This window comes from Halictus rubicundus, chromosome 10 (genome assembly GCF_050948215.1).
Source record: "Halictus rubicundus isolate RS-2024b chromosome 10, iyHalRubi1_principal, whole genome shotgun sequence".
NCBI classification, from domain to species: Eukaryota; Metazoa; Arthropoda; class Insecta; order Hymenoptera; family Halictidae; genus Halictus; species Halictus rubicundus.
The window spans coordinates 7,155,282-7,174,550 of record NC_135158.1 but is presented as its reverse complement, the minus strand read 5'-3'; the positions used below and the strand labels follow the sequence as shown (position 1 = coordinate 7,174,550).

At 40.8% G+C, this 19,269-nt stretch overlaps 1 protein-coding gene across 1 annotated transcript in view; it reads left to right on the top strand.

Annotated features, from left to right (window-relative positions):
- The window catches only part of Sol1, a 575,562-nt gene that overhangs the window by 173,731 nt on the left and 382,562 nt on the right, over window positions 1–19,269 (top strand). The window contains exon 4 of the mRNA XM_076794675.1: window positions 12,369–12,583. Coding sequence (XP_076650790.1) covers window positions 12,369–12,583 — 215 coding nt within the window. The remainder of the gene's footprint in view (window positions 1–12,368; window positions 12,584–19,269) is intronic.

The window sequence follows — 19,269 nt, the reverse complement described above, 5'->3', positions numbered from 1 at the left end:
TTTAACGGATATAATGACCTCCAAGGTCACACAAGGTCAGAAATGGAAGAAATACTCTGAATGACATTTTAAGATGTTGAATGTCCATTGTTGTATAGGTACGTTGCTGTTGTTGCTGCATTTTAACATTGCCAATAATTGAAATGAATAAATAGCAAGAATTATGAATTGCAGCTCGGCAAACAGTAATTGTCCCGGTATGATTTTCAATTAAGATAAGACAGGGTCCTTTACAGGTTGAGTAATAGGAAACAGGTATTAAATATATTGCGACGGTGACGGAATAATTACGAACGTAGTAATTGTTTCATTCCCGTTGAACCTTGAATGGTCCGTAGTACGTCCTCTCATTACTTTGTCCTTAAACGGTCGGTTGAAAAACTTTTTCTGCTCGCTGTAGTGGCTGTATTTCTCTCTCACAATGCGCTGATCGCTTTTAAGAGCACTTTCATCCCCATGCACTAAAACACTTTCTAGCACACGTACACCGTCTCCAGCTGCAAGTCTGCCGGACGCACACTCCTCTGCGAAATCCTCGTGGTTTCACGTTGAAATATTTTTACTGTGGCGCAGGTAATTTTATTTAATAATTCGTTTGGGGCTGGTATAAAATTCGACTAATTTGAAATCCTTAATCACCGTGCTCGGGAAACTTTCACTGCACAGGAATTAATGAGAAATAATTCGAATTGTTTTGTCAGTGTTAGCATTAACGGTTATTACTAATTACAGTAATTATATTACTTTGTAACTGCTAGAATAGCATCTCCTTCTGAAACAATTAATTAGAGAATATTAACGTTATCGATTATTTTACCAGTGTCAGGTTTCTAAAATTTCTCATACAAGATTAATAATGAACTTTCAGAAAATTAATTTAATCATAATCGAAAACTCTCTTTTGATGTCATCAATTAAAGGAAAGTGTAGATTTTTTTCTGATAATGTCTTCCATTAAGGTTGAGCTTGTAATCGGTAAATTGTTAAGAAGCATGAAAGATCAATTTATCGATAAGATTTTAGTGAACTGCTTTAGAGGGGCCATCTCTAAAAAGTTCCCCTTTCGTATATCTGCATTAGAAGGCAACGGAAAAAGTTGATTTAACAACGATCTCGAACGCTTTTTTTTTATACCTTTAAGAGGAATAAAAGTAGTAAGTGGCGCCATGAAAACGCTCATAAATTTCTTCTCCTTTCTAAACTTCGTTCCCTCGAGAATTTACATCTGTCCTGTTAGAGTTGCTTAATGGCTCTGATACAGTAATTAAATATCATTTAGACTTGAGAGACTGCTTCGCGTTATTTTATAAAAATTACAGAAACGCGTTTATTCAGGTGTTCACTGATTTTTACCATAATCTATGACCAGAGAAATTAATTTGTTGAATAATTTCCCATTGAAAATTTTTCACTGAAAATAAGTAGTACTAGACTGTGACAATGCAGTATTAGAACGCAACAACAAGCAAAACAGTGACGCTAAAATATTTTCAAAGGGACCACAGGCCGTTTGTAAAATCCAATCGGACATTCCCTCGGATCGTGGAAGTTGAATGCCGGCAGGCACTGAAATTAATCCGTCGCGGATTAATGGTCTTGATAATCGGAGTAATTACGTGCGACGAGGTCGGTCGGTCTTTAAAAATTTGCCGGGGCATCGATCCTGTTCAATGTCGGGATTCTTTTGAAGCGGTTACGTTGCGCTTTTACGAGAGCTCGATAGAATGACCCCGGCGAACAGGAGCGAGGGAAGGATGCGTGGCGAGGAAAAGAGAAGCGCCGCGCGCCGATGCTTCCTGCCCGAGGAAGGAAGTCGGCAATCGCAATCAACGGTCCAAGGATGGAGCACGGATTTAAACCGATAGAATGAAATAATCATTGGGATAGAGTTGTCCGATTGGTTTCACAGGCTCCCTTCGTTTGGCCGCCCGCCGAAAAGTTCTCGGTTTCTCTCCTCTCCGTCTATCGAAACGTGCCACATATCCCTACCTGGGAAAAAGTTAAGAAGCGGTGCGATTGACACGCTCTTCGCTGTCGAGAGCGGCCATCTACCGGGCCTGGCAAATCTCTGGTAATCGGTTTAACACCAGCCTCGGACAAGCAACCATAAAAGTTCCACGAACCGAGATTTATCGTGGCAATTAATTGTGCTCGGGAACTTTGCGCGCTTATTTGGGTACAATGATAGCTTACACAGAATATAATATTCAAATGGGTTTGATACATCGTATTTTTTATTTACCGATCGTGAGAACTTCCCGATCGTGTCATTAGTGGAATGAATGGAATGTTCAGGAGCATTTTTAACCTTCGCGAATCATTAAAGAAAGTAATTACTTTTCGCTTGGTTGGCATTTTTCGTGTAGACCTTTTTTTATTTTGCATATAGATCCGCAGTCTAGTAATCACAGAGGGCAAGCTGAAAGAATTTAAAATAGAAAATCTGATGAAGTTCTTAAGGGAAGCGAAGTTCCTAACAGGACGAGCATAATAGAGGGTAAAAGCTAGTAAGTTGATGCGACTTTGAAGAACCTAGGGGAAAAAAGAAAGATAACTGCTTCAGGATGAAAAGGACAGAGTTTCACGGAGGATAGTACAAACGGGATTAACATTACGTTCGAGTTCCGTGAAACAGGCGGAATGAAAAGAGCCGGGGGTGCTCGATTTTCCGAGCATGTCGTCGCGACGTCAGTTTCATGAAGATTAAAGAGCGTTCAGTGTCGCGGAACGTCCGTGCACCTACTTTCGCGACTTTGTTTCCGAATATTGAAGGAATCCCCGGTATCCATTGGCGCGGGCAAAGTACACGCACCGATAGAAACGAATGAAAGGGAAGCGAAGACACAGAATGGCCGGCGCGCCGCGTTACGACGCTCTTTGCATCCTCGGCCAGATGCCCGGACTCGAATCAGAAAATGGCCGTGCACTCGAAACAAGTACAGACCGAATGGCTGGTGCCCGGCGACGAGCCCGTAAAAAGACGTCTGGTTCGTTCTACTTTGGCACCGTAATACGTGTTTTCCATTAACAAAAACAAACACACAAAAAAGAATAAAGTGGTAAGAACGTGTGTGCACAGAAACTTCCCCTTTCTCTCGATTCAACCCCAGCTTCGGTCTTCATGCAGCAACGTCTCCGAGAGTTAAGCGGAGGTCGTCTTTAAAATGTGATCTGCTGCGTTAAAGTGAAATTTAACTGGCCACGGCAATTATGTTCCGAGCACCTTCTGTTTTTGGTTGCCGCCGAGACTCGCTGCTTCTTAGGGGAACTTCGTTGACTTTGCAGTAATTGTTATTCTTTCGGCGGGCGTTAGAATTTTCATGGAAATTATGGAAATCTCAAAAGTTCACCGGGTCATTGTTTACCTGCAACTTGTGATTTACGGTACTTCCGGTTTATGCGGGATCGAATTATTGGAAAATACCTACAACGTTACGAATGTTATAATTACTACGTACAGCTTCTTGCTCAATTATAGAATTCAGAGTATCAATTAACGATACATTTCGATAGCGATTAAATTTGATATCCTTCAATTTATAATCCGTTCCGAAAGCCAAATCTCACATTATCAAGCTAAATTACGATATTTTGGCACAACATTTTGAATCATACTTGTCGCTGATTTACTTTTCAAAGGTTGAACAAATGATTAATATTACCCCCTTTTTGGTTTAATCACAATGAATCTCAGTTTTCTATAGTGCAGAAATTATGACAGCCTTTTCTGTGCACATCGACAGCATAAAATATTACTATATAATAATGGAACGAAGGGAAGGTCTGTGTGCAGAGAACACGTAAAAAATAATGAATATCCGCTTTTGTCCACGAAACACAGAAACTGTCAGTTCATTTTCATATAGAAATTGTACAAGGACAGTCAAGTAGTAATATTAAAAAAAATCATTAATATCTTTCTGTCTTGGATTACTGTAAAACAAAACCTTCTTCGTTTATAAAGTTTTGCATAAGTTCAACATACTTCCCCCTTCATTGTGTTTCAGTTTCAGTGATATAAATTCTAGTTTAACCGAATACATGTTTCGAAAGAATCCCAGCACAGTGATAATAACAATTTCCTGTTTAACCTTGTACATCCGATTCCATGGGTGGCTCGATGTTCATGTGTAACGTGACTTACAATTCGAAGAGCTAGATAATATCTCCGGGACAGTAGCTTGAGCATGCCAAGGTAAATGGTGGAATGAGAAAGGAAATTGCACACGATTCCATTACAGATATTCCGTATTGTTCTCAATAATTTAAAACTCACTGGCTTTTGTACACTAACAGTACTTTGCAGTATTAAGCGCTGTGGAAGACACGTATTTAATAGAATGGCACAATCGATATATTGCCTTACCAGTGTTGTTTTTCAATCAATAATCTATTACGTTGGTAAGCCAGAACTTACAGCATCAAGTACTAAAATTGAATCCATCTTCAGTGGCCAAATTCTCGTCACGTGACACGTTGCCGTGGATCCATCTCGAATTAAGTCACGATTTCTGATTGGAAGGCACGCAGGAGAATCGAAATGTCGTTTGCACGATACCTCGCACGCTGAAAATGCCAGTAACGTCGGTTACGACACACTAATGGCTTATTAAAGCGATACCTGTCAGGTAACCGATTCTCCAACGATATCGCCTCGCAGAATAGTTACAATAAGTTTAATGTTTTCGAAATCTGTCTCTTCACACGCACAACTTTTGGACTAGTGATCTCCTAGGATTGAAACTTAGATTTCCGATATTTTCTCGCCAAATCTACAGGATTACATAAAAAAAAAAGTTAAAAATTTCTGGTTTCCTGAGGTAAAGTTTAACCGGAATTTGTACAAAATACGTTATGGCCTAAGGCAAGCGCATCAATTTGTACAAGTGGCTTCCAATAATTCGATCAGCCACTGTAATACGTATACTAATGGCAGCCTTTTGCAAATGGGGCACGTTAAATTAAATTGGGCATTACCGAGTGTATGCAATATTTTTGTTTGCGTATTTTTCACGGGGTGGATCGGTTCGCAACGCTAACAAGTTAAGTCCGATCTATATGGGTTTCCAATTCTTACGATATTCCCAATGAGGTCTCCACATTATGTGAGTTATACTCGTCTTCCCGGAAGAAGATTCGACTGGCGCCGCGACGTTAAACGATTTTCGATTCGTAAGTCGTAGACAAGCGGGCACGGCTGGGTCCCGACATGTTATATAAATTTCTAACGTAATATTCGAAAAACATTCTTCACGCTCGGAGATCCTCAGGGGTTATACGTCTGGCGTAAGGCCAATCAGAGGTAGGGCTATTCGTGAAGTTTTGCACGCTACGCCCGTGATTTCGTGCCAACGATCTCGGTGAGCTCTTAGGAAGAACTTTTTGAATTGTGGCACGCTAATCAGTTCCCATTTTTTGCGCACTGCGACGAGCAGGAACTGTTTCACCCGAACCTCGCGAATGATATCCGCCCTTCGATTCGGCCAACTTTTATTAAACACGATTTTACTAGCAACCCTCCAGCCTCGTTCAAATTTTGCTTTCCAATTGCGATTTTCACTGACTTTGACGCGTTCATTGACAGCTGGATTTTCACTGACTTTGACACGTTCATTGACAAGCGAGTTTTGACAGCCTTCGTCACTCGGCAAATTATTAAACTATGATATTATTTATGAAACCATTTTTCCGGAACTGTTAGACCTTCTTCTTTAGCTCGAAAGCAAATAACAAGCAAAATAATCATGTTATGATGAACAAAAAAGTATTAAAAAAAGACAGAAAAGGAAACGAATTAAAATTTTCAGAAGATTAAAAATTATTCGCTTCAGTGAAGTGTGCACTTTCGGAAGTCTCGCGCGTAATCATTAAATAACTTCATTGTTGAATTCACACTTTTGAAAAGAGGATAAAAATAATGATGTATCGCGAAATTAAATAGGAATCCTCCTCCCTATCAGAAGTTATAGATAGTTGTAAAATGCTCGAAGAATAGCGAATTCGATTCTTATCGAATCTCACTTCGACGATTGCTTCGTGCTTCATCTGGTGGGAAACTTTTCTATCGTTGTTTTATCGGTTCCATCGCCATATTTTTCGCGGTTTCGTGGATCCTCAGTTTATGTGCGATAGAGAGATTATAGTTAGACCGTGGTCGTTCGACTGCTTCGCGGAATTTCCTATCGATTTTCATACCGAATTACGGTGGAACGAATCTTGTTTGCTACTCTTTTGAACAGGAACAAAGCGTTTGCCGGGAGTATTAACAAAGGATGCGTCGGAATCTCGCTGTGGAAGCAAATCTGTATTCGCCGGGGGAGGTTATCGGGTGTTATTAACGTTATTTTGCTGGTGCACCGGATTCCCAGAAAACCTGACTTTGCTGCGTAACGTGAAAATATTTTTTGCCATGGAGGTATCATGGAAATACCGACAAAATAACGTTACATTTTAATCGCCCTGCACAGCGGTTCTGCTAATATTTCGTTAGCACATTCGCATTATCTGTTATTTATACAAACCCTATATTATCTTTTTATTCGATTTATTTAAGTTCTAGGATGAACTTTCTATTGATATTTTATTCTTTGTAAAACTTATAAAAATACAAATAACATTTATTACTGGAATAGCGAATAAAAATTATTTTAACAGACATCGAGAAATACCTACGATTATCTCGACTCATTCGAAATAATGGAATTAGTTCTAACTTTAACGAAAAAGATAAAATCTATTAAGAAAAATCCAGCTTCTGTTATAACAATTGTTCCGAAAGAACCCCCTAATTACACGAATAATCTGTTCAAGATAATCACATTCGAAAAACGTCCGCGTCTAATGTATAATTAAAATCTCTCGAGCAGAAAATGCAGCAGCCCGCAACATTAAAACAAAACCAAGTAAATACATAACACGCTGGTAAATCGATTATAAAATCGCATTACGGCGTCGATCCGGCGCATTAATTCTTTCATTAAAATTTATTAATTTCATTCACCTTGTGCTCTCGCGTCGACACATATTTAAAACAACTCTCTACAGCGTAAAGCATCGGAAGCAATCAGAGAAATTTAACTCTTCTGTTATCAATGTTTAAGCATTAAATATTGTATCAAAGTAAACGCGGGCACACGATAAATATTTTTGTATACTGCGGTTCCCCATGACATTTCGATTATTTAATCTTAAATTATACATGCTTACTCGCTTGTACTGTTACATCTACTCAGACTCCTGATAAAGATTCCGAGCACATCTTGACACACGCATAACTTTCGAACTAGTGACCTCCTAGGATTGAAACTTGGATTTTCGGCATTTTCTCGCCAAAATCTACAGGATTGCATAAAAAAAAGTTAAAAATTTCTTGTTTCCTGAGGTAAAGTTTCACCTTAATTTCCTTTAAATCGAAAATTTCTTTTTCTAGGAAATCTGCAAAGAAGTCCTAATCACTGCAACCATAAATCGTAGTGCAGGGGGTAAAAGTAATCAGAGAAAATTAATACAGAGTTTCAGAAAGGTGCTACCGTGCCACTTACGGGTTAAGTTGTAAAAATTCGGGACGGGTGTGGGTTAAAAAATGTACAGGCGCGTGAAAGTTCGGTTTTTATTCTCGGCCTCGGTCGTAATCAGTCCTCTGTGGCGATCTGTAACGAGTCGGTAAAACGTTGGTCAGATACCGTGATAGCAAAGGTGAAAAACGCGATATCTCTGGCAGCGTAATAAATCGTGGCAGAAAATTCTTCTTTTCCCGCGGCTAACAGAGAAGAGCCGACGAACAAAGCGGATACGTGCTGGTTTGAGTGTAGCCGGTGAAAGGGCTGTTTTCATCTTTGATTGTGAATCTCCTGTGTACGCGTCTACGTCTATATACAATGTACACATATACTATATCTGTGTACATATATTGAGCCAGGATGGCGGCAATGCCTCACGATCGGCGGCTTTTTCGGTGTCGTGGCACGACACGTTCTTTGACGACACTGTCATGTCGCCGACCATGCTAGATGTTTGCCAAGAATTTAATTCACAAACGCTCGGGTGCTCGTGTGTCTCTCTGTTATTCTGTCACGTTTATTTATGCCTCTCCTGTACACTCTACTTTGCGACGCAGAATGATCCAGCCGGATAGACCGGGATACAGCTTTCAAACAGGTGGAGCTAGGAAAAAACATTTTCATGGCAAGAACGATTGTTGTGTGCGCGGTCGTTATGCTTTTGGTTGTTGACTTTTCATAATGTTTTGTCTCTTTAGAGTAAGCGAAATACGAAACTGTGACGGTATATGTCAGAGTTGAGAAAATTTCTGTAAATTCACAAATTGTAAAAACAAAATTTGGAATCCGCCATTTTGACGGGCTCGGTGGTTCCGGTGTTAACGGAACGCGGCGGTTCGGAAGAGCGGGTGGCGCATGTTTAACAGTAGATCGGCGGGTTAAATAGCTGTGGATCCATAGCAAATAACGTTACATGCGAAATTTCGTTGTGTACTCCTGTTGCCGATGTCTCTCAGCGGTCTGTATACAGCAACGTCGTTGTCTCAAGGGACATGTAATTTCACGCGTCCAATACCCTGTATCTTCCCAACGTGAATATCGCTACTAAATCCGACCGCCAAGAGCAGCCACGAATACCCCACGGCACTAACATACCGTCACACAACGGCGACTCGTCGATCCCGACATTTAGCATTTCGCATGTAAGAAACCTTGGCCGGAGGACACATCTCTCTCTCTCTCTCTCTCACCCCCTCTCCACAGAATTCCGATATCGACACCGATCGCTAATTGACAAGGACGATCTCCGCGACCGAGGGAGCTACACGGTTCGCCGGAAATACAGCTGATAAATTATGGGACGTGATTAATAGCACGCTCTGCTCTCTGGCTCGATATGCGGTCTCGGTTTTTGTTCGTTCGACCTCTCGCTCCGTTACTTTCTATACGATACGATGTCCCTCATAAATATGCGGACGCCTCGCACATTTGCATAGCGACCGTGCGCAAATATTCTGGAAACATGCAAATCGATATTATAATAATTCTTAATGCCTTCTTATTAACAGCTTGCCATTATCTGTCGATGTTCGAAAGTTATTCCTTTGTGGAGGAACGTACCGTTACACCGAGAAAGATTGTTATCGTTACAAATTAGCAGACAGATTGTCATTAAACGCAACGTCTTTTCTGTTACCTAATTCTTTAGTAGATCATTTTGTTTCGTGAAGCCGTAGATTTGTTCGATTCATCGGAAAATATAGCCAAAATAACTTCTCGTGCGCGAAGGGATGTATTATTTTTGTACGAACATAATCGCTGTAGTTCAGTTAGAATGTACGAGGTGTGTCGTCGAAAGAGTAACTATGACAAATCTCGATTGTTAATTTTTTATTCTGGCAAACATAAACATCGATTTTGTGATACTCTTATGTCACGTTTTATTGGGAAACGTACACATTGTACAGAGTGGCCCAAAAGTCACCAGACCATTTAAAAATGGAATAAACCTTGTGTGCTTTAAAAATGGTCTAGTGACTTTTGGGTCACCCTGTACAATATTTCAAAGTATTTCGAGATGAACATCAACGGATATCACGACAGTTTTATCGCTCGAAAAGAGGTTGTCGCTGTTGGTCTGATGGAAATAAAACTGGATAGCAATAATACATAATAAAAGAACGGATAGTTTCACGGTGTGAGACAAATGTGAACACCGTTGCGGAAACGTCGAGAACGCGTGACAAACGTAGGATGTACTGTAGACGCTTGGTTTCAGCCTATCTCTAATTTCAGCAACCGAAATTTCCCTTGAAATTTGAACTCGAGCGGGCTTGTCATAAACTTTGTCGTAGCGAAGCTTTTACGGGGACTGCGTCATACAGTTGTGACTATTAAAGCTTTTGAGAGCAATCCGTGTCGTTTCGGCTAAAGTAGTCCGACGTGTTTTACATGGTCCGACTGACCAATGGAAAAAAAAAAATGCGGGATTGTTCAAACAACGGAAACCGTGAACGTGGTCGGGGCAAGTGTTCCCATGCAACACTGTTTAACCAGTGGCGAACCACGCCGATACCCAAGAGCTTCGGTGTATCATTTGACTCTTGATGAAGCTACCTGAAACTGTGACTGGAAACGATATCGGATACTTTTTCAAAAGGTCGCGGCTGTCGATAGCGTGCACTGTAACTGGCTCGGATTGTGCGCGAAATATAAAACATGCTGCATAAAAATGCAGATTCAGTCACAAAAAGGGATTCAAAGGCTTCTTTTTTGTTGAAATTATCCATGTCAATGGGATGAAAAACAATTGAAATTTGAAATTCAAACTATTTCACTTGAAACATCTTTAATGCATAGAAAAGAATGTGATAAAATTGTAAAAATACATATTTTAAACATACGAGAAAGGAGACCCGGCTATAGTCACCACAAGTGATGTTACTGTTCGATTAAAACAATTGGGCATGATGTAGAAATTCTTCTAAACAGAAAACAAAATCCTAATAGAAAGCGATAAGCAGCGTCGCATTGATTCGACAGAAAGAAATACGGAGGTGGTGAGTCGGCCACGATTCCTTGGCCGCTAAGTTAATTGGCGTTTCTTCGATCGCGAGGTGAAGTGTTACAACGTCGGGTCTCGGGAAACGGTTACGACAAATAGAATATGGCGAGAGGTCTACCGCTAATTAATTAGAAACCGTCCGAACGGTCGTGATGAATAGGTTGCGTAACGGGATCATTAAAGCCTCAGTAAATTCCGACCGAAGCTGCCGCGGTGTGTAATTAGCGCATTCGCGCTATTTGGAGACGCGGCGAGGGGGGTCGCGGGCGGGGTGAGGGTCAAATAATTTACTCGCGACAATTTCTAGATTATAATTTGATATTCCCGCGTGCCGACGGAGTTTAAGGATTTAAGTTTCTTGCCCGGGATGAGCCCCGGGCTAATGAATGTCTTCCAGAATTCACACGTTCGCGTAGGATACATCGGGAGCCCCGCTCCTCGGGTGTTTCGTTAACGAGCCGGCAAATTGTTTTTGCGGATATGACTGGCTTCGTAAGCGTCCCGGCTCTATTATAATCTGTGCTAATTTCGACATTGCATTTCGCTTTAATGCCGGATCGGAAGTGCTCCCCAAGCACGCGAACTCCGCTAATCTGTGTACAGTTAGACTTACGAACACCTGTTCCGTTTCGGTGCCAGGACTAATTAGTCAATTAGCCATTCTACGAGTATCACGGCCCCGTAAGCTTAAACCCGCCTGATCGCGTATATTGGCGGTATCGAAACGGGCTCCACGAGGTTAATTCGATCACGGTGCTCTCCTTATCCGTCAGGTCATCTCGCTGAGCTGTGCCATTTTTTTTATCGACAAATTAGCCTGATCCACGTGGTAATTGAATGTTGCTTCAGTTCTAGAATACAATTAGTAGATAGCAATTGATTTTTGCTCTCTTTAATTGCTCTAACAAGTTGAAAACATTGTACAGTAAGGTCATGATCCAAGCCGAACGGGGCTACACGATCTTAGTCAGTTCGCATATCCCCTCCACTCGGTGGAGCGTCAGCATCTCTCATAATTATCTTTGTTGAAAATTTTTATTGCATCGCGAGGCGTTTTCGATTTATCGACTTTCTACATGTCGAGCTTCAGATTGTTGTTTGGTTCTGAAATTATAAAATTCCATCGCACTCCTATTGTCGGTTGTGATTGACGTATCGTAAGCCCAGATGAATGACGGACCTCGATTAGAACATCGCAGATTGGTTTTTTTTTTCAATGGCAAATGTTGGCAACGTTTCCACATTTCGTATTTCTGTCTGCCATTCAGCGAGATTCAACGAGGCTGAAACTTGGTTTCCATACAGGAACACATGGTTTAATAACAAAATGGAATAAACAATAAATACCTAGATTGCGAGTCTTTGTATAAATTTACTGTTTCGACGATACACGTTCGCCGAATGCGAGAAATATTGGATGGATTATGAGTGCCATACCACAATATTAATTTCTATGAAATTTTCAATTTCATTGACGAGGGATTATAGAAACAAATAAATACACGGCGTACTAATAATATATCACATAAATATGTTATTCGTAAAATAACGAAATATTAAGGACATCGCTTAATTTTCAAATAATTTTGGAAGATTCACTGTTTTAACATCATATCGTCTGAATAAATTAATAAAACCTAAATAAATAAGTAAACGGATACGACAATGTGTGGAATTAGATGGATGTGTGGATAGACAGTGATGTAGGAAATATAACTGCTTTCGGTATGAATCCAAAAGTGTTTCAGTAATATGTTCGTACGATTTGCAAGGTTGTAATAATTTTCGCTCTGTTTATGTTTCAGTTGCACGGGTGGTGATTTTGTAAAAGTGTTTCTACATTTGGAGACCACCGGCGTTTCCGAGTACACACCTTGGTCTGGTGTACTTTGCGGTGAACTGCGTGACATTCCGCAAATATTGTACAGTTCAAGATCTACGCTTATTTTGGAACTGCACACACAGGGACCTCCGTCGAATGCAACCGGCTTTTTTGGAAATTTCCGGTTCATCGATAGACGTGAGTCGATAACATCACATTTATTTATTAAAAAATTTTAAAGGTTAAAGATTGTTTTATTTATTAAAAAAAAACACCACACAGCCATAGTAAATCTCACAAGAAAACACTAAATAAAAGTTAAAACTCATTTTAGAAGAAAATGAACGACGGACTGTAAAAATAGAGTCGTCAAGCTTTAACCCTTTGCACTCGAAGCCATTTTAACTCTAAAACGGAACATATCTTCCGACCTAGAATATTTCCCTTCCATATATATTTTTTCATGCTATATATACGAAAATGGTGCAATTTACTTGTACAATACTGAATTGTTTAGTAATTTATTAAATACAAACAAATATAATAATGTAGAAAGTATTTTGAATAATGATACAGTAATTTCTAGTGGCGCCTTACAGTCGCCATTCGAGTGTTAAGGGTTAAAACGACTTTCCGGTTTATTATTGTAACGTTGTTTTTTAAATACAAACAATTTTCAACGCTTTCTGTTCGAACGCTTTTTTCGGAGCACTGCGTATACGAAGTTCGTGATTTTTTGTATACAGTTTAACTGCACGGGTCTCGTTCGTATGCATAGAGATACACAATGGATCGTATACCCCGGTCATAAAATTCGGAAAAATCCCATAAGTAAGTCGATGGTATCGGAATAAGTGTTGCTCGCGATATAAATCCCATAAAATCGCAGCGGTCTTTCTTTCCCAGATGGATAGGTACTGTATCTTGTCGGTCAGTTCCACTCAAAGCCGAGGTTCTCCGGAATCAATAGTCTCGCGCTGATATCTCCGAAATTGAGTTTCTTAAACCTAACTCGCGAGACTTGCGAACACTGCAGGCTATAAAACAGCACACCTCAAATTTCCTTTTTCAAACTCATGCTTCCGAGTGCCCAACGAAACTTCACCTTACTTCATACTCCTGTCTGTAGAGAAACTTTCGGAATCCGTAATGCGACCCGATCTTTTCTTCGCTGTTTGTAAAACTTAGCCATTAACTGTCCTCAATAGAAATTGCGCGTGTTACGGCAATACTTTAACAAATTTATTATTCAACGCGCATCTACGAAATTTACGACTTCCTTCCTCTTACGATTATCTATTCGTAAACCTTTGTCGTAAAGTAGATAAAACTTTCAATCTATTTCATTTAGGCATTTAAATATTTCGCTAGTCTCTGAAAAAGAAAGTTCTCAAATTCTAGCATTTGCTGCGTGCTCTAGGGAAAGAAAAATTTACAGGAAATTTACAGGATGGTAATAATAATGAAACAGTGTTTCGAGAGAAAAGTGATGTTATCGTAGCGTGGAGCTAGGACCAGTGTCACACAGATCAAGACATGTTTCCCCACTCTAACTTCCCCTTCTGTCGTGCATACTACGGTACTGGCAGAGAGAGGGTAACTTTTTCCCCTCGATTGGTGCTCCCTCCCCTCATCTGGCGACACTGGCTGGGACAGCGTCGTGGTGTTTTCAGTCGAATAAAGCAAACACGGAACCCATCAAGCGTATAACGACGTATCGATTTTTTTCATAGCATATTTCGACGCGCCCGCAGCAATGCGCCCGGCAAATTGCAAATACGGAAATTAAATAAAGACTCGCATCCCCCGTCGATCTTCGAGGGTGACGTTACCGCCGAGCAGGAAGCATTGTCCCTCAAGTCTGAGCCAAGGAATAAACTAGATTAAGACTGACGGCTTGTTAACAAAAGCCGCTTGGTAGTTCCATCATGGGAGAGGGAAGCTCTCTCTCTCTCTCTCTCTCTCTCTCTCTCTCTCTTCCTTTCCCTCCTTCTCTCTTCGGGGAATGGAAGAAGGTCTACTCGACCGGCACACTTATCGAGAAACTGCAGGTTTCGTATTATGAAACTCTTTTGAGTGGAGGCTTATGCTTTGCGCCGTGCCAGCTCAATTGGAAAATATTTTTAAAGTTATCTGGGTATCATTGAAAGACCTCGCAAGGACGCGTTCACTTGAAAATAAGGCTAATTAAAGCGCCGCGTGCACGAGCGTTCCGTCATTTGCTCCGACGAAAATCTATAGGTGGATCGGTCAATTAGTGACTTGCTGCTCGCTCTAAAATGAGAGTAACACAACTTTCTTTTTCATTTCTAATATCGGGTGCATGCGAACGTTTCAGATTTCCTCTTGACTTTCTTTTCTTCGTGGACGATACACGGAGCAGCTTTTCGAAACAATACAGACATTTTTATAACCCTCGAATGACGGGACTTGGGTCCATTCCGGCCCATAGCCATCCAATTATCGATTTTCCGAAAATTAATTTTGGATAGCAGTCGATAATGAAGTCGGTTATTTATTATTTATGAAGCCAACGATAATTCATTATGCGCGAACGATTGGAAATGATCAATTTTCCCGTACATCTATAATGTATGTGATTTCTTTGGTCCATTATTTTTCGAGACGGCCAACGAGCATAAACACTTATCGTATCGGGAAACCGATTATAATGCGTTTCAATTGTAAAAAATTCCGATTTTCTGTGTGAAATTCTCTCGCAGCACTCATCAATAACTAGACTGTACATCTATACGCATTTACGGTATTGGCAAATGCGCGAGATACGAGGAAGCGTTCACATTAATAAACAATAATGACATTTTTACCGTAAGAAATATTTTTGTCGCCGATATAAATTTCTCGCTTAATCTGGTTTTGGAAAATGTGAATTTACATAAAAATTCGCGCTCTGTTAATAAACTCTGGATGTTGGTGGCTTGTAAAATATTTCTCCAATAAATATTGTACTACAGTGTCCGTTTCTCAAATGTGGATATATTATCCGCGATAATTAATGGCTCTCAATAATTTAGTGTTTACGAATATTTCGTATCGATAAACGAGGTATGTTATTCTCTTTTTACATGTACCGAACATTTACGGTAAACGGATTGTTTGTAATCAAAATTTCAGTTCCTTTGCCAGCGGGTAATTACGATGAATAAAGTATCATGCATTTTTTAATAATCTATTACACAATCGTGTACGTGTACCATTATTGTCATTTTATTCACTGTGACAGATAATTTTCTAACCTCTCAATTTATCGAAGTGCAATTTGTGAAATCAGCACTGATACCAAACAGTCTAGTCATGCGAATAGCGCGATTATTGGCACATGACGTCCAGCTACACACATTCGAATTACCAGCTTCATATTACCTCCGACTGTATGATCATCTCATGTACAAACCACTGTATTCGCCATCGGCAAATATAGCAATTCTTACTACTAAAATAACGAACATTAAAAGCAACTTACCAACAACACCTTATGAAAATGATAAAAAAACGGTGTAGTATGATGGAAATTTAAAAATAATCACAGTTTTATTACATTTAATTCTTTCACTGTTTTAAGTTCTCATATTTCTCATTAGTTAAAAAGCAAAAAAAAAAAGATAGAAAAGCGAATCAATTTCTCGAGGAACCGTAGCAGAATCAATTACCAATATCGTGTTAAATTTCTTTAAAGGAAAGCGTTCTCCCCGGGTCCTCTGCCCGTTTTTAATTCCCTGCTAATTGCATAAAAAAACGAGGATCGCGCGGATCGTCTTCCCAGCGATCACGAGAGGGCGACGTGTTTACGCACGCCCCGCCGCGCCGGTAGATTTGCAAGTGACGCGAAACTAAATAGCAAATATTGTGGGGATTTGGTTGAACCGTGGTTCGTTAGTAAACGCTTCACGAATATGACTGGCCGACGCGGAGCTTTAAACATGCCGGCCCTCCCCGCGAATTTTTTATTTCGCTCACGTGTTCGCCGCTGGCTTACACGCGCAACGCATAACTGTGACATAATTCTTTCTGTCCGGGGAACGGTTCTCTCCCTGCAATTCCAAAATGTACAATTTCCTCGCGCGCCTGCCACCTCATGCGCACCATCTTCCCCGTGTATGAGAAGAAAAAAAGGCACCGTTGGCCCCGTCGCTTCTCAAGAACCCGTGTCATTTGCATAAGGACATCTGCGACAAGTTCACTAATTTCCTTAAATCTTCCTGTAATTTTCTAATTTGTAGGGAAATGGGATATTATCTCTTAACCGAACATTTTTTACTGTCTCTTTCAGAAAAAAGTAAGAAAATTAATGAAATTAACAGAACTACTTGGAATTTACTGTAAACGTAGATGCTTCGACAGCAATAGCGTCTTCGATCGTGAACCAACAACTCACCCCCAAGGCACGTGATTTCATCATTTATATTCTAGCAGTTTCTTCTAATTGAACAATTTTTTGTTTTTCGGAAATCTTTTTACCGATACACTGGGTCAGTTACTGCCATTTGACATTTTTTCTAATTGTTAATTCTCTGTTCGTGTTGCTAGTAGTCAAATTGAACACGACCCCTATCATTTCACAGCCAAATTCTGTTTCATGTTAACCCTCATGAGCTCGTCGGGTAAACATTCATGCATTTCCAGTTCGAGAGACAGTAAAGTTTTTTATTTCTCTCTGTGATCGGACTGCACTATGTTTTTTTTTCTATTCAGTGAACCGTATTTTGTTCGTGACGCCATATTTTAAAGTACGAAATAAAACTACAAAATGATTACAGAGAAATCTTTTGGCCTACTATTTTCGAGGGGAGTACAAGGGTTAAAAGCAAAGGTATAACGTAAACGAACAAACTGAGTTAAATTACTTTTTTGCTTCGATAAATATTTTGTTTCTAATAATTTTCTAATTTTTGTAGTTTACTCTGAAGCATTTTATCCATACAAATATTAAATTCTAATCTACTTAATTTTTGTACTCCTACAAGTACTCATCTATGAGTGTACAGTCTTGATAGATTTCGAATGAACGTTTCTCAAAGATTTATTTATTCATTGCCGTTGATACGAGAATCCCGTCTTAATTTAGTCGTCGACTGTATATCGCGAAGAAAATTAAATTTTCAAGACGGACGAAGAATCGCATAATCCGAGCAACGTGGCAACGTACGCGTCGACGCCTTCTTGGCGGGTTGTTTTCACAGGGCGAAACATTCCGGGCCGAGGTGGGTCCATCGCGCGTCCACTCGAAACAGATTTCGGCGCGCCGGTTAATCCGCGGTGGCCAGAATCTGTCTACAAGCCAACCGACCATAATGGAGGCTGATAACCAAAGAGATTAGTCAGACAGAGATTAGACGACAGATAGCGAAATCGGTGTTCGGCAGCTGGCTTACCGTAAACCGTGTTATCAAAGCAGCCTAACATATAATGTTTCGCAGGAAGGATCTTGTTGATCCCGGGCTAATTCGATCGATATTCAATTTCGCTTGGATCACGACCAACGGCGAGACTTCATCTTCGCGATACTGGCACAGCAGCGACCCAGCAGCATGATCGCCGATTACACCGTTCTCCGCGAGGCCAATATTTCATCGGCAGTGATTTGCGGCCGGGGAATCGAACAAAGACCTTGACGAAACGCGAAAGAAAAATGCGCCGGCGCTGTCCTAATGCGTGCGGAAACGTCACGAATCCATTTTGTTCGATCCATCATGCCGCGAAAGCCGTCACTGACGAATACGCTCCGGCAACCGCCGATGTCGCGAGAAAAAGGAAAAGAACGGGGAACGGGGAAAATCCTGGCCGCTGTATCGGTGAAATATGTGCTCCTTTTTCGACGATACCATCAATGCAACCACGCTTTTCGCCTGCACAACGACCCCGCAACTCCCTGTGGACCGGGCTGGTCCTCGAGCACGAAAATTTCTTTTAAGATTTCTCTTCTCTTGCCCTCAAAATTGTAATACTTGTACAGTCAAGACCTGGATGATAAACTGCGGGGTATACCCCCTGTGAATTAACGCATTAACACACAAATATTATTCACTTCAAGACATCGAGTTTTATATTACATTGCATATAGATAGAAGATCGACCCGCCGCGGCGTCCGAGGGTTAAAATTTGAAAAGTTCGACCGAAACGCAGTACGGGCTCCCGTCGTCCAATTATTTCCAAATTTGGCACAGTACATTTTCCCGCCAAGCGTCGCGATTTAAGTGTCTGAGACCGGAAAAAATCGAAAAGTTGGAACCACTGAGGACCACGCTTTTCTCCCCGCATCGCCCTGCGGACCCAGTTCTAGGTGTCTCGAGCGACGAGCTAGAAAATTCGGCGTGCCCCGTGGGTTCTGCTTGTCCATTAAACAAGAAATAGAGGGCCGACCGTCTGCCCGGTGTAAAGCATAGCCTGATTAACCATGTATAATTAAAATGTAATTTCTCCCTCGTAAGAGCGGGGAGTTTTAATCAAACAGGGGCTAAACCGAAAGGGGGCGCGGACGGAAACTGCGGAGCGAAGCGGGGGTAGGGGTGATTATCGCGGTGACCGGAGACCGCGACCTCACCGGTCCCCTTACTTTCCTTTATTCCCATTTACACGACTAATGAGTATTACCGGCAATATTTTCCAGTTTCGCGAAAGCCTTAACACGGGATTTATTCGGCTAATGACTATGAATATATCGAGATCCCTTTTTTTCCCGCGGCGGGAAACGGCGCGCGGTACGACCAAATGCTTGTTTCCATGGAGAACCAAAACGATATTGGATGTGTGACGATTATCGATATCTTATCACATTATTAACACGTTGAACGCCACGTTAACCATACGTGGCTGACGGAATTATTTGTGCAGGTTTTAAAATGAATTTTTACGTTGATATATT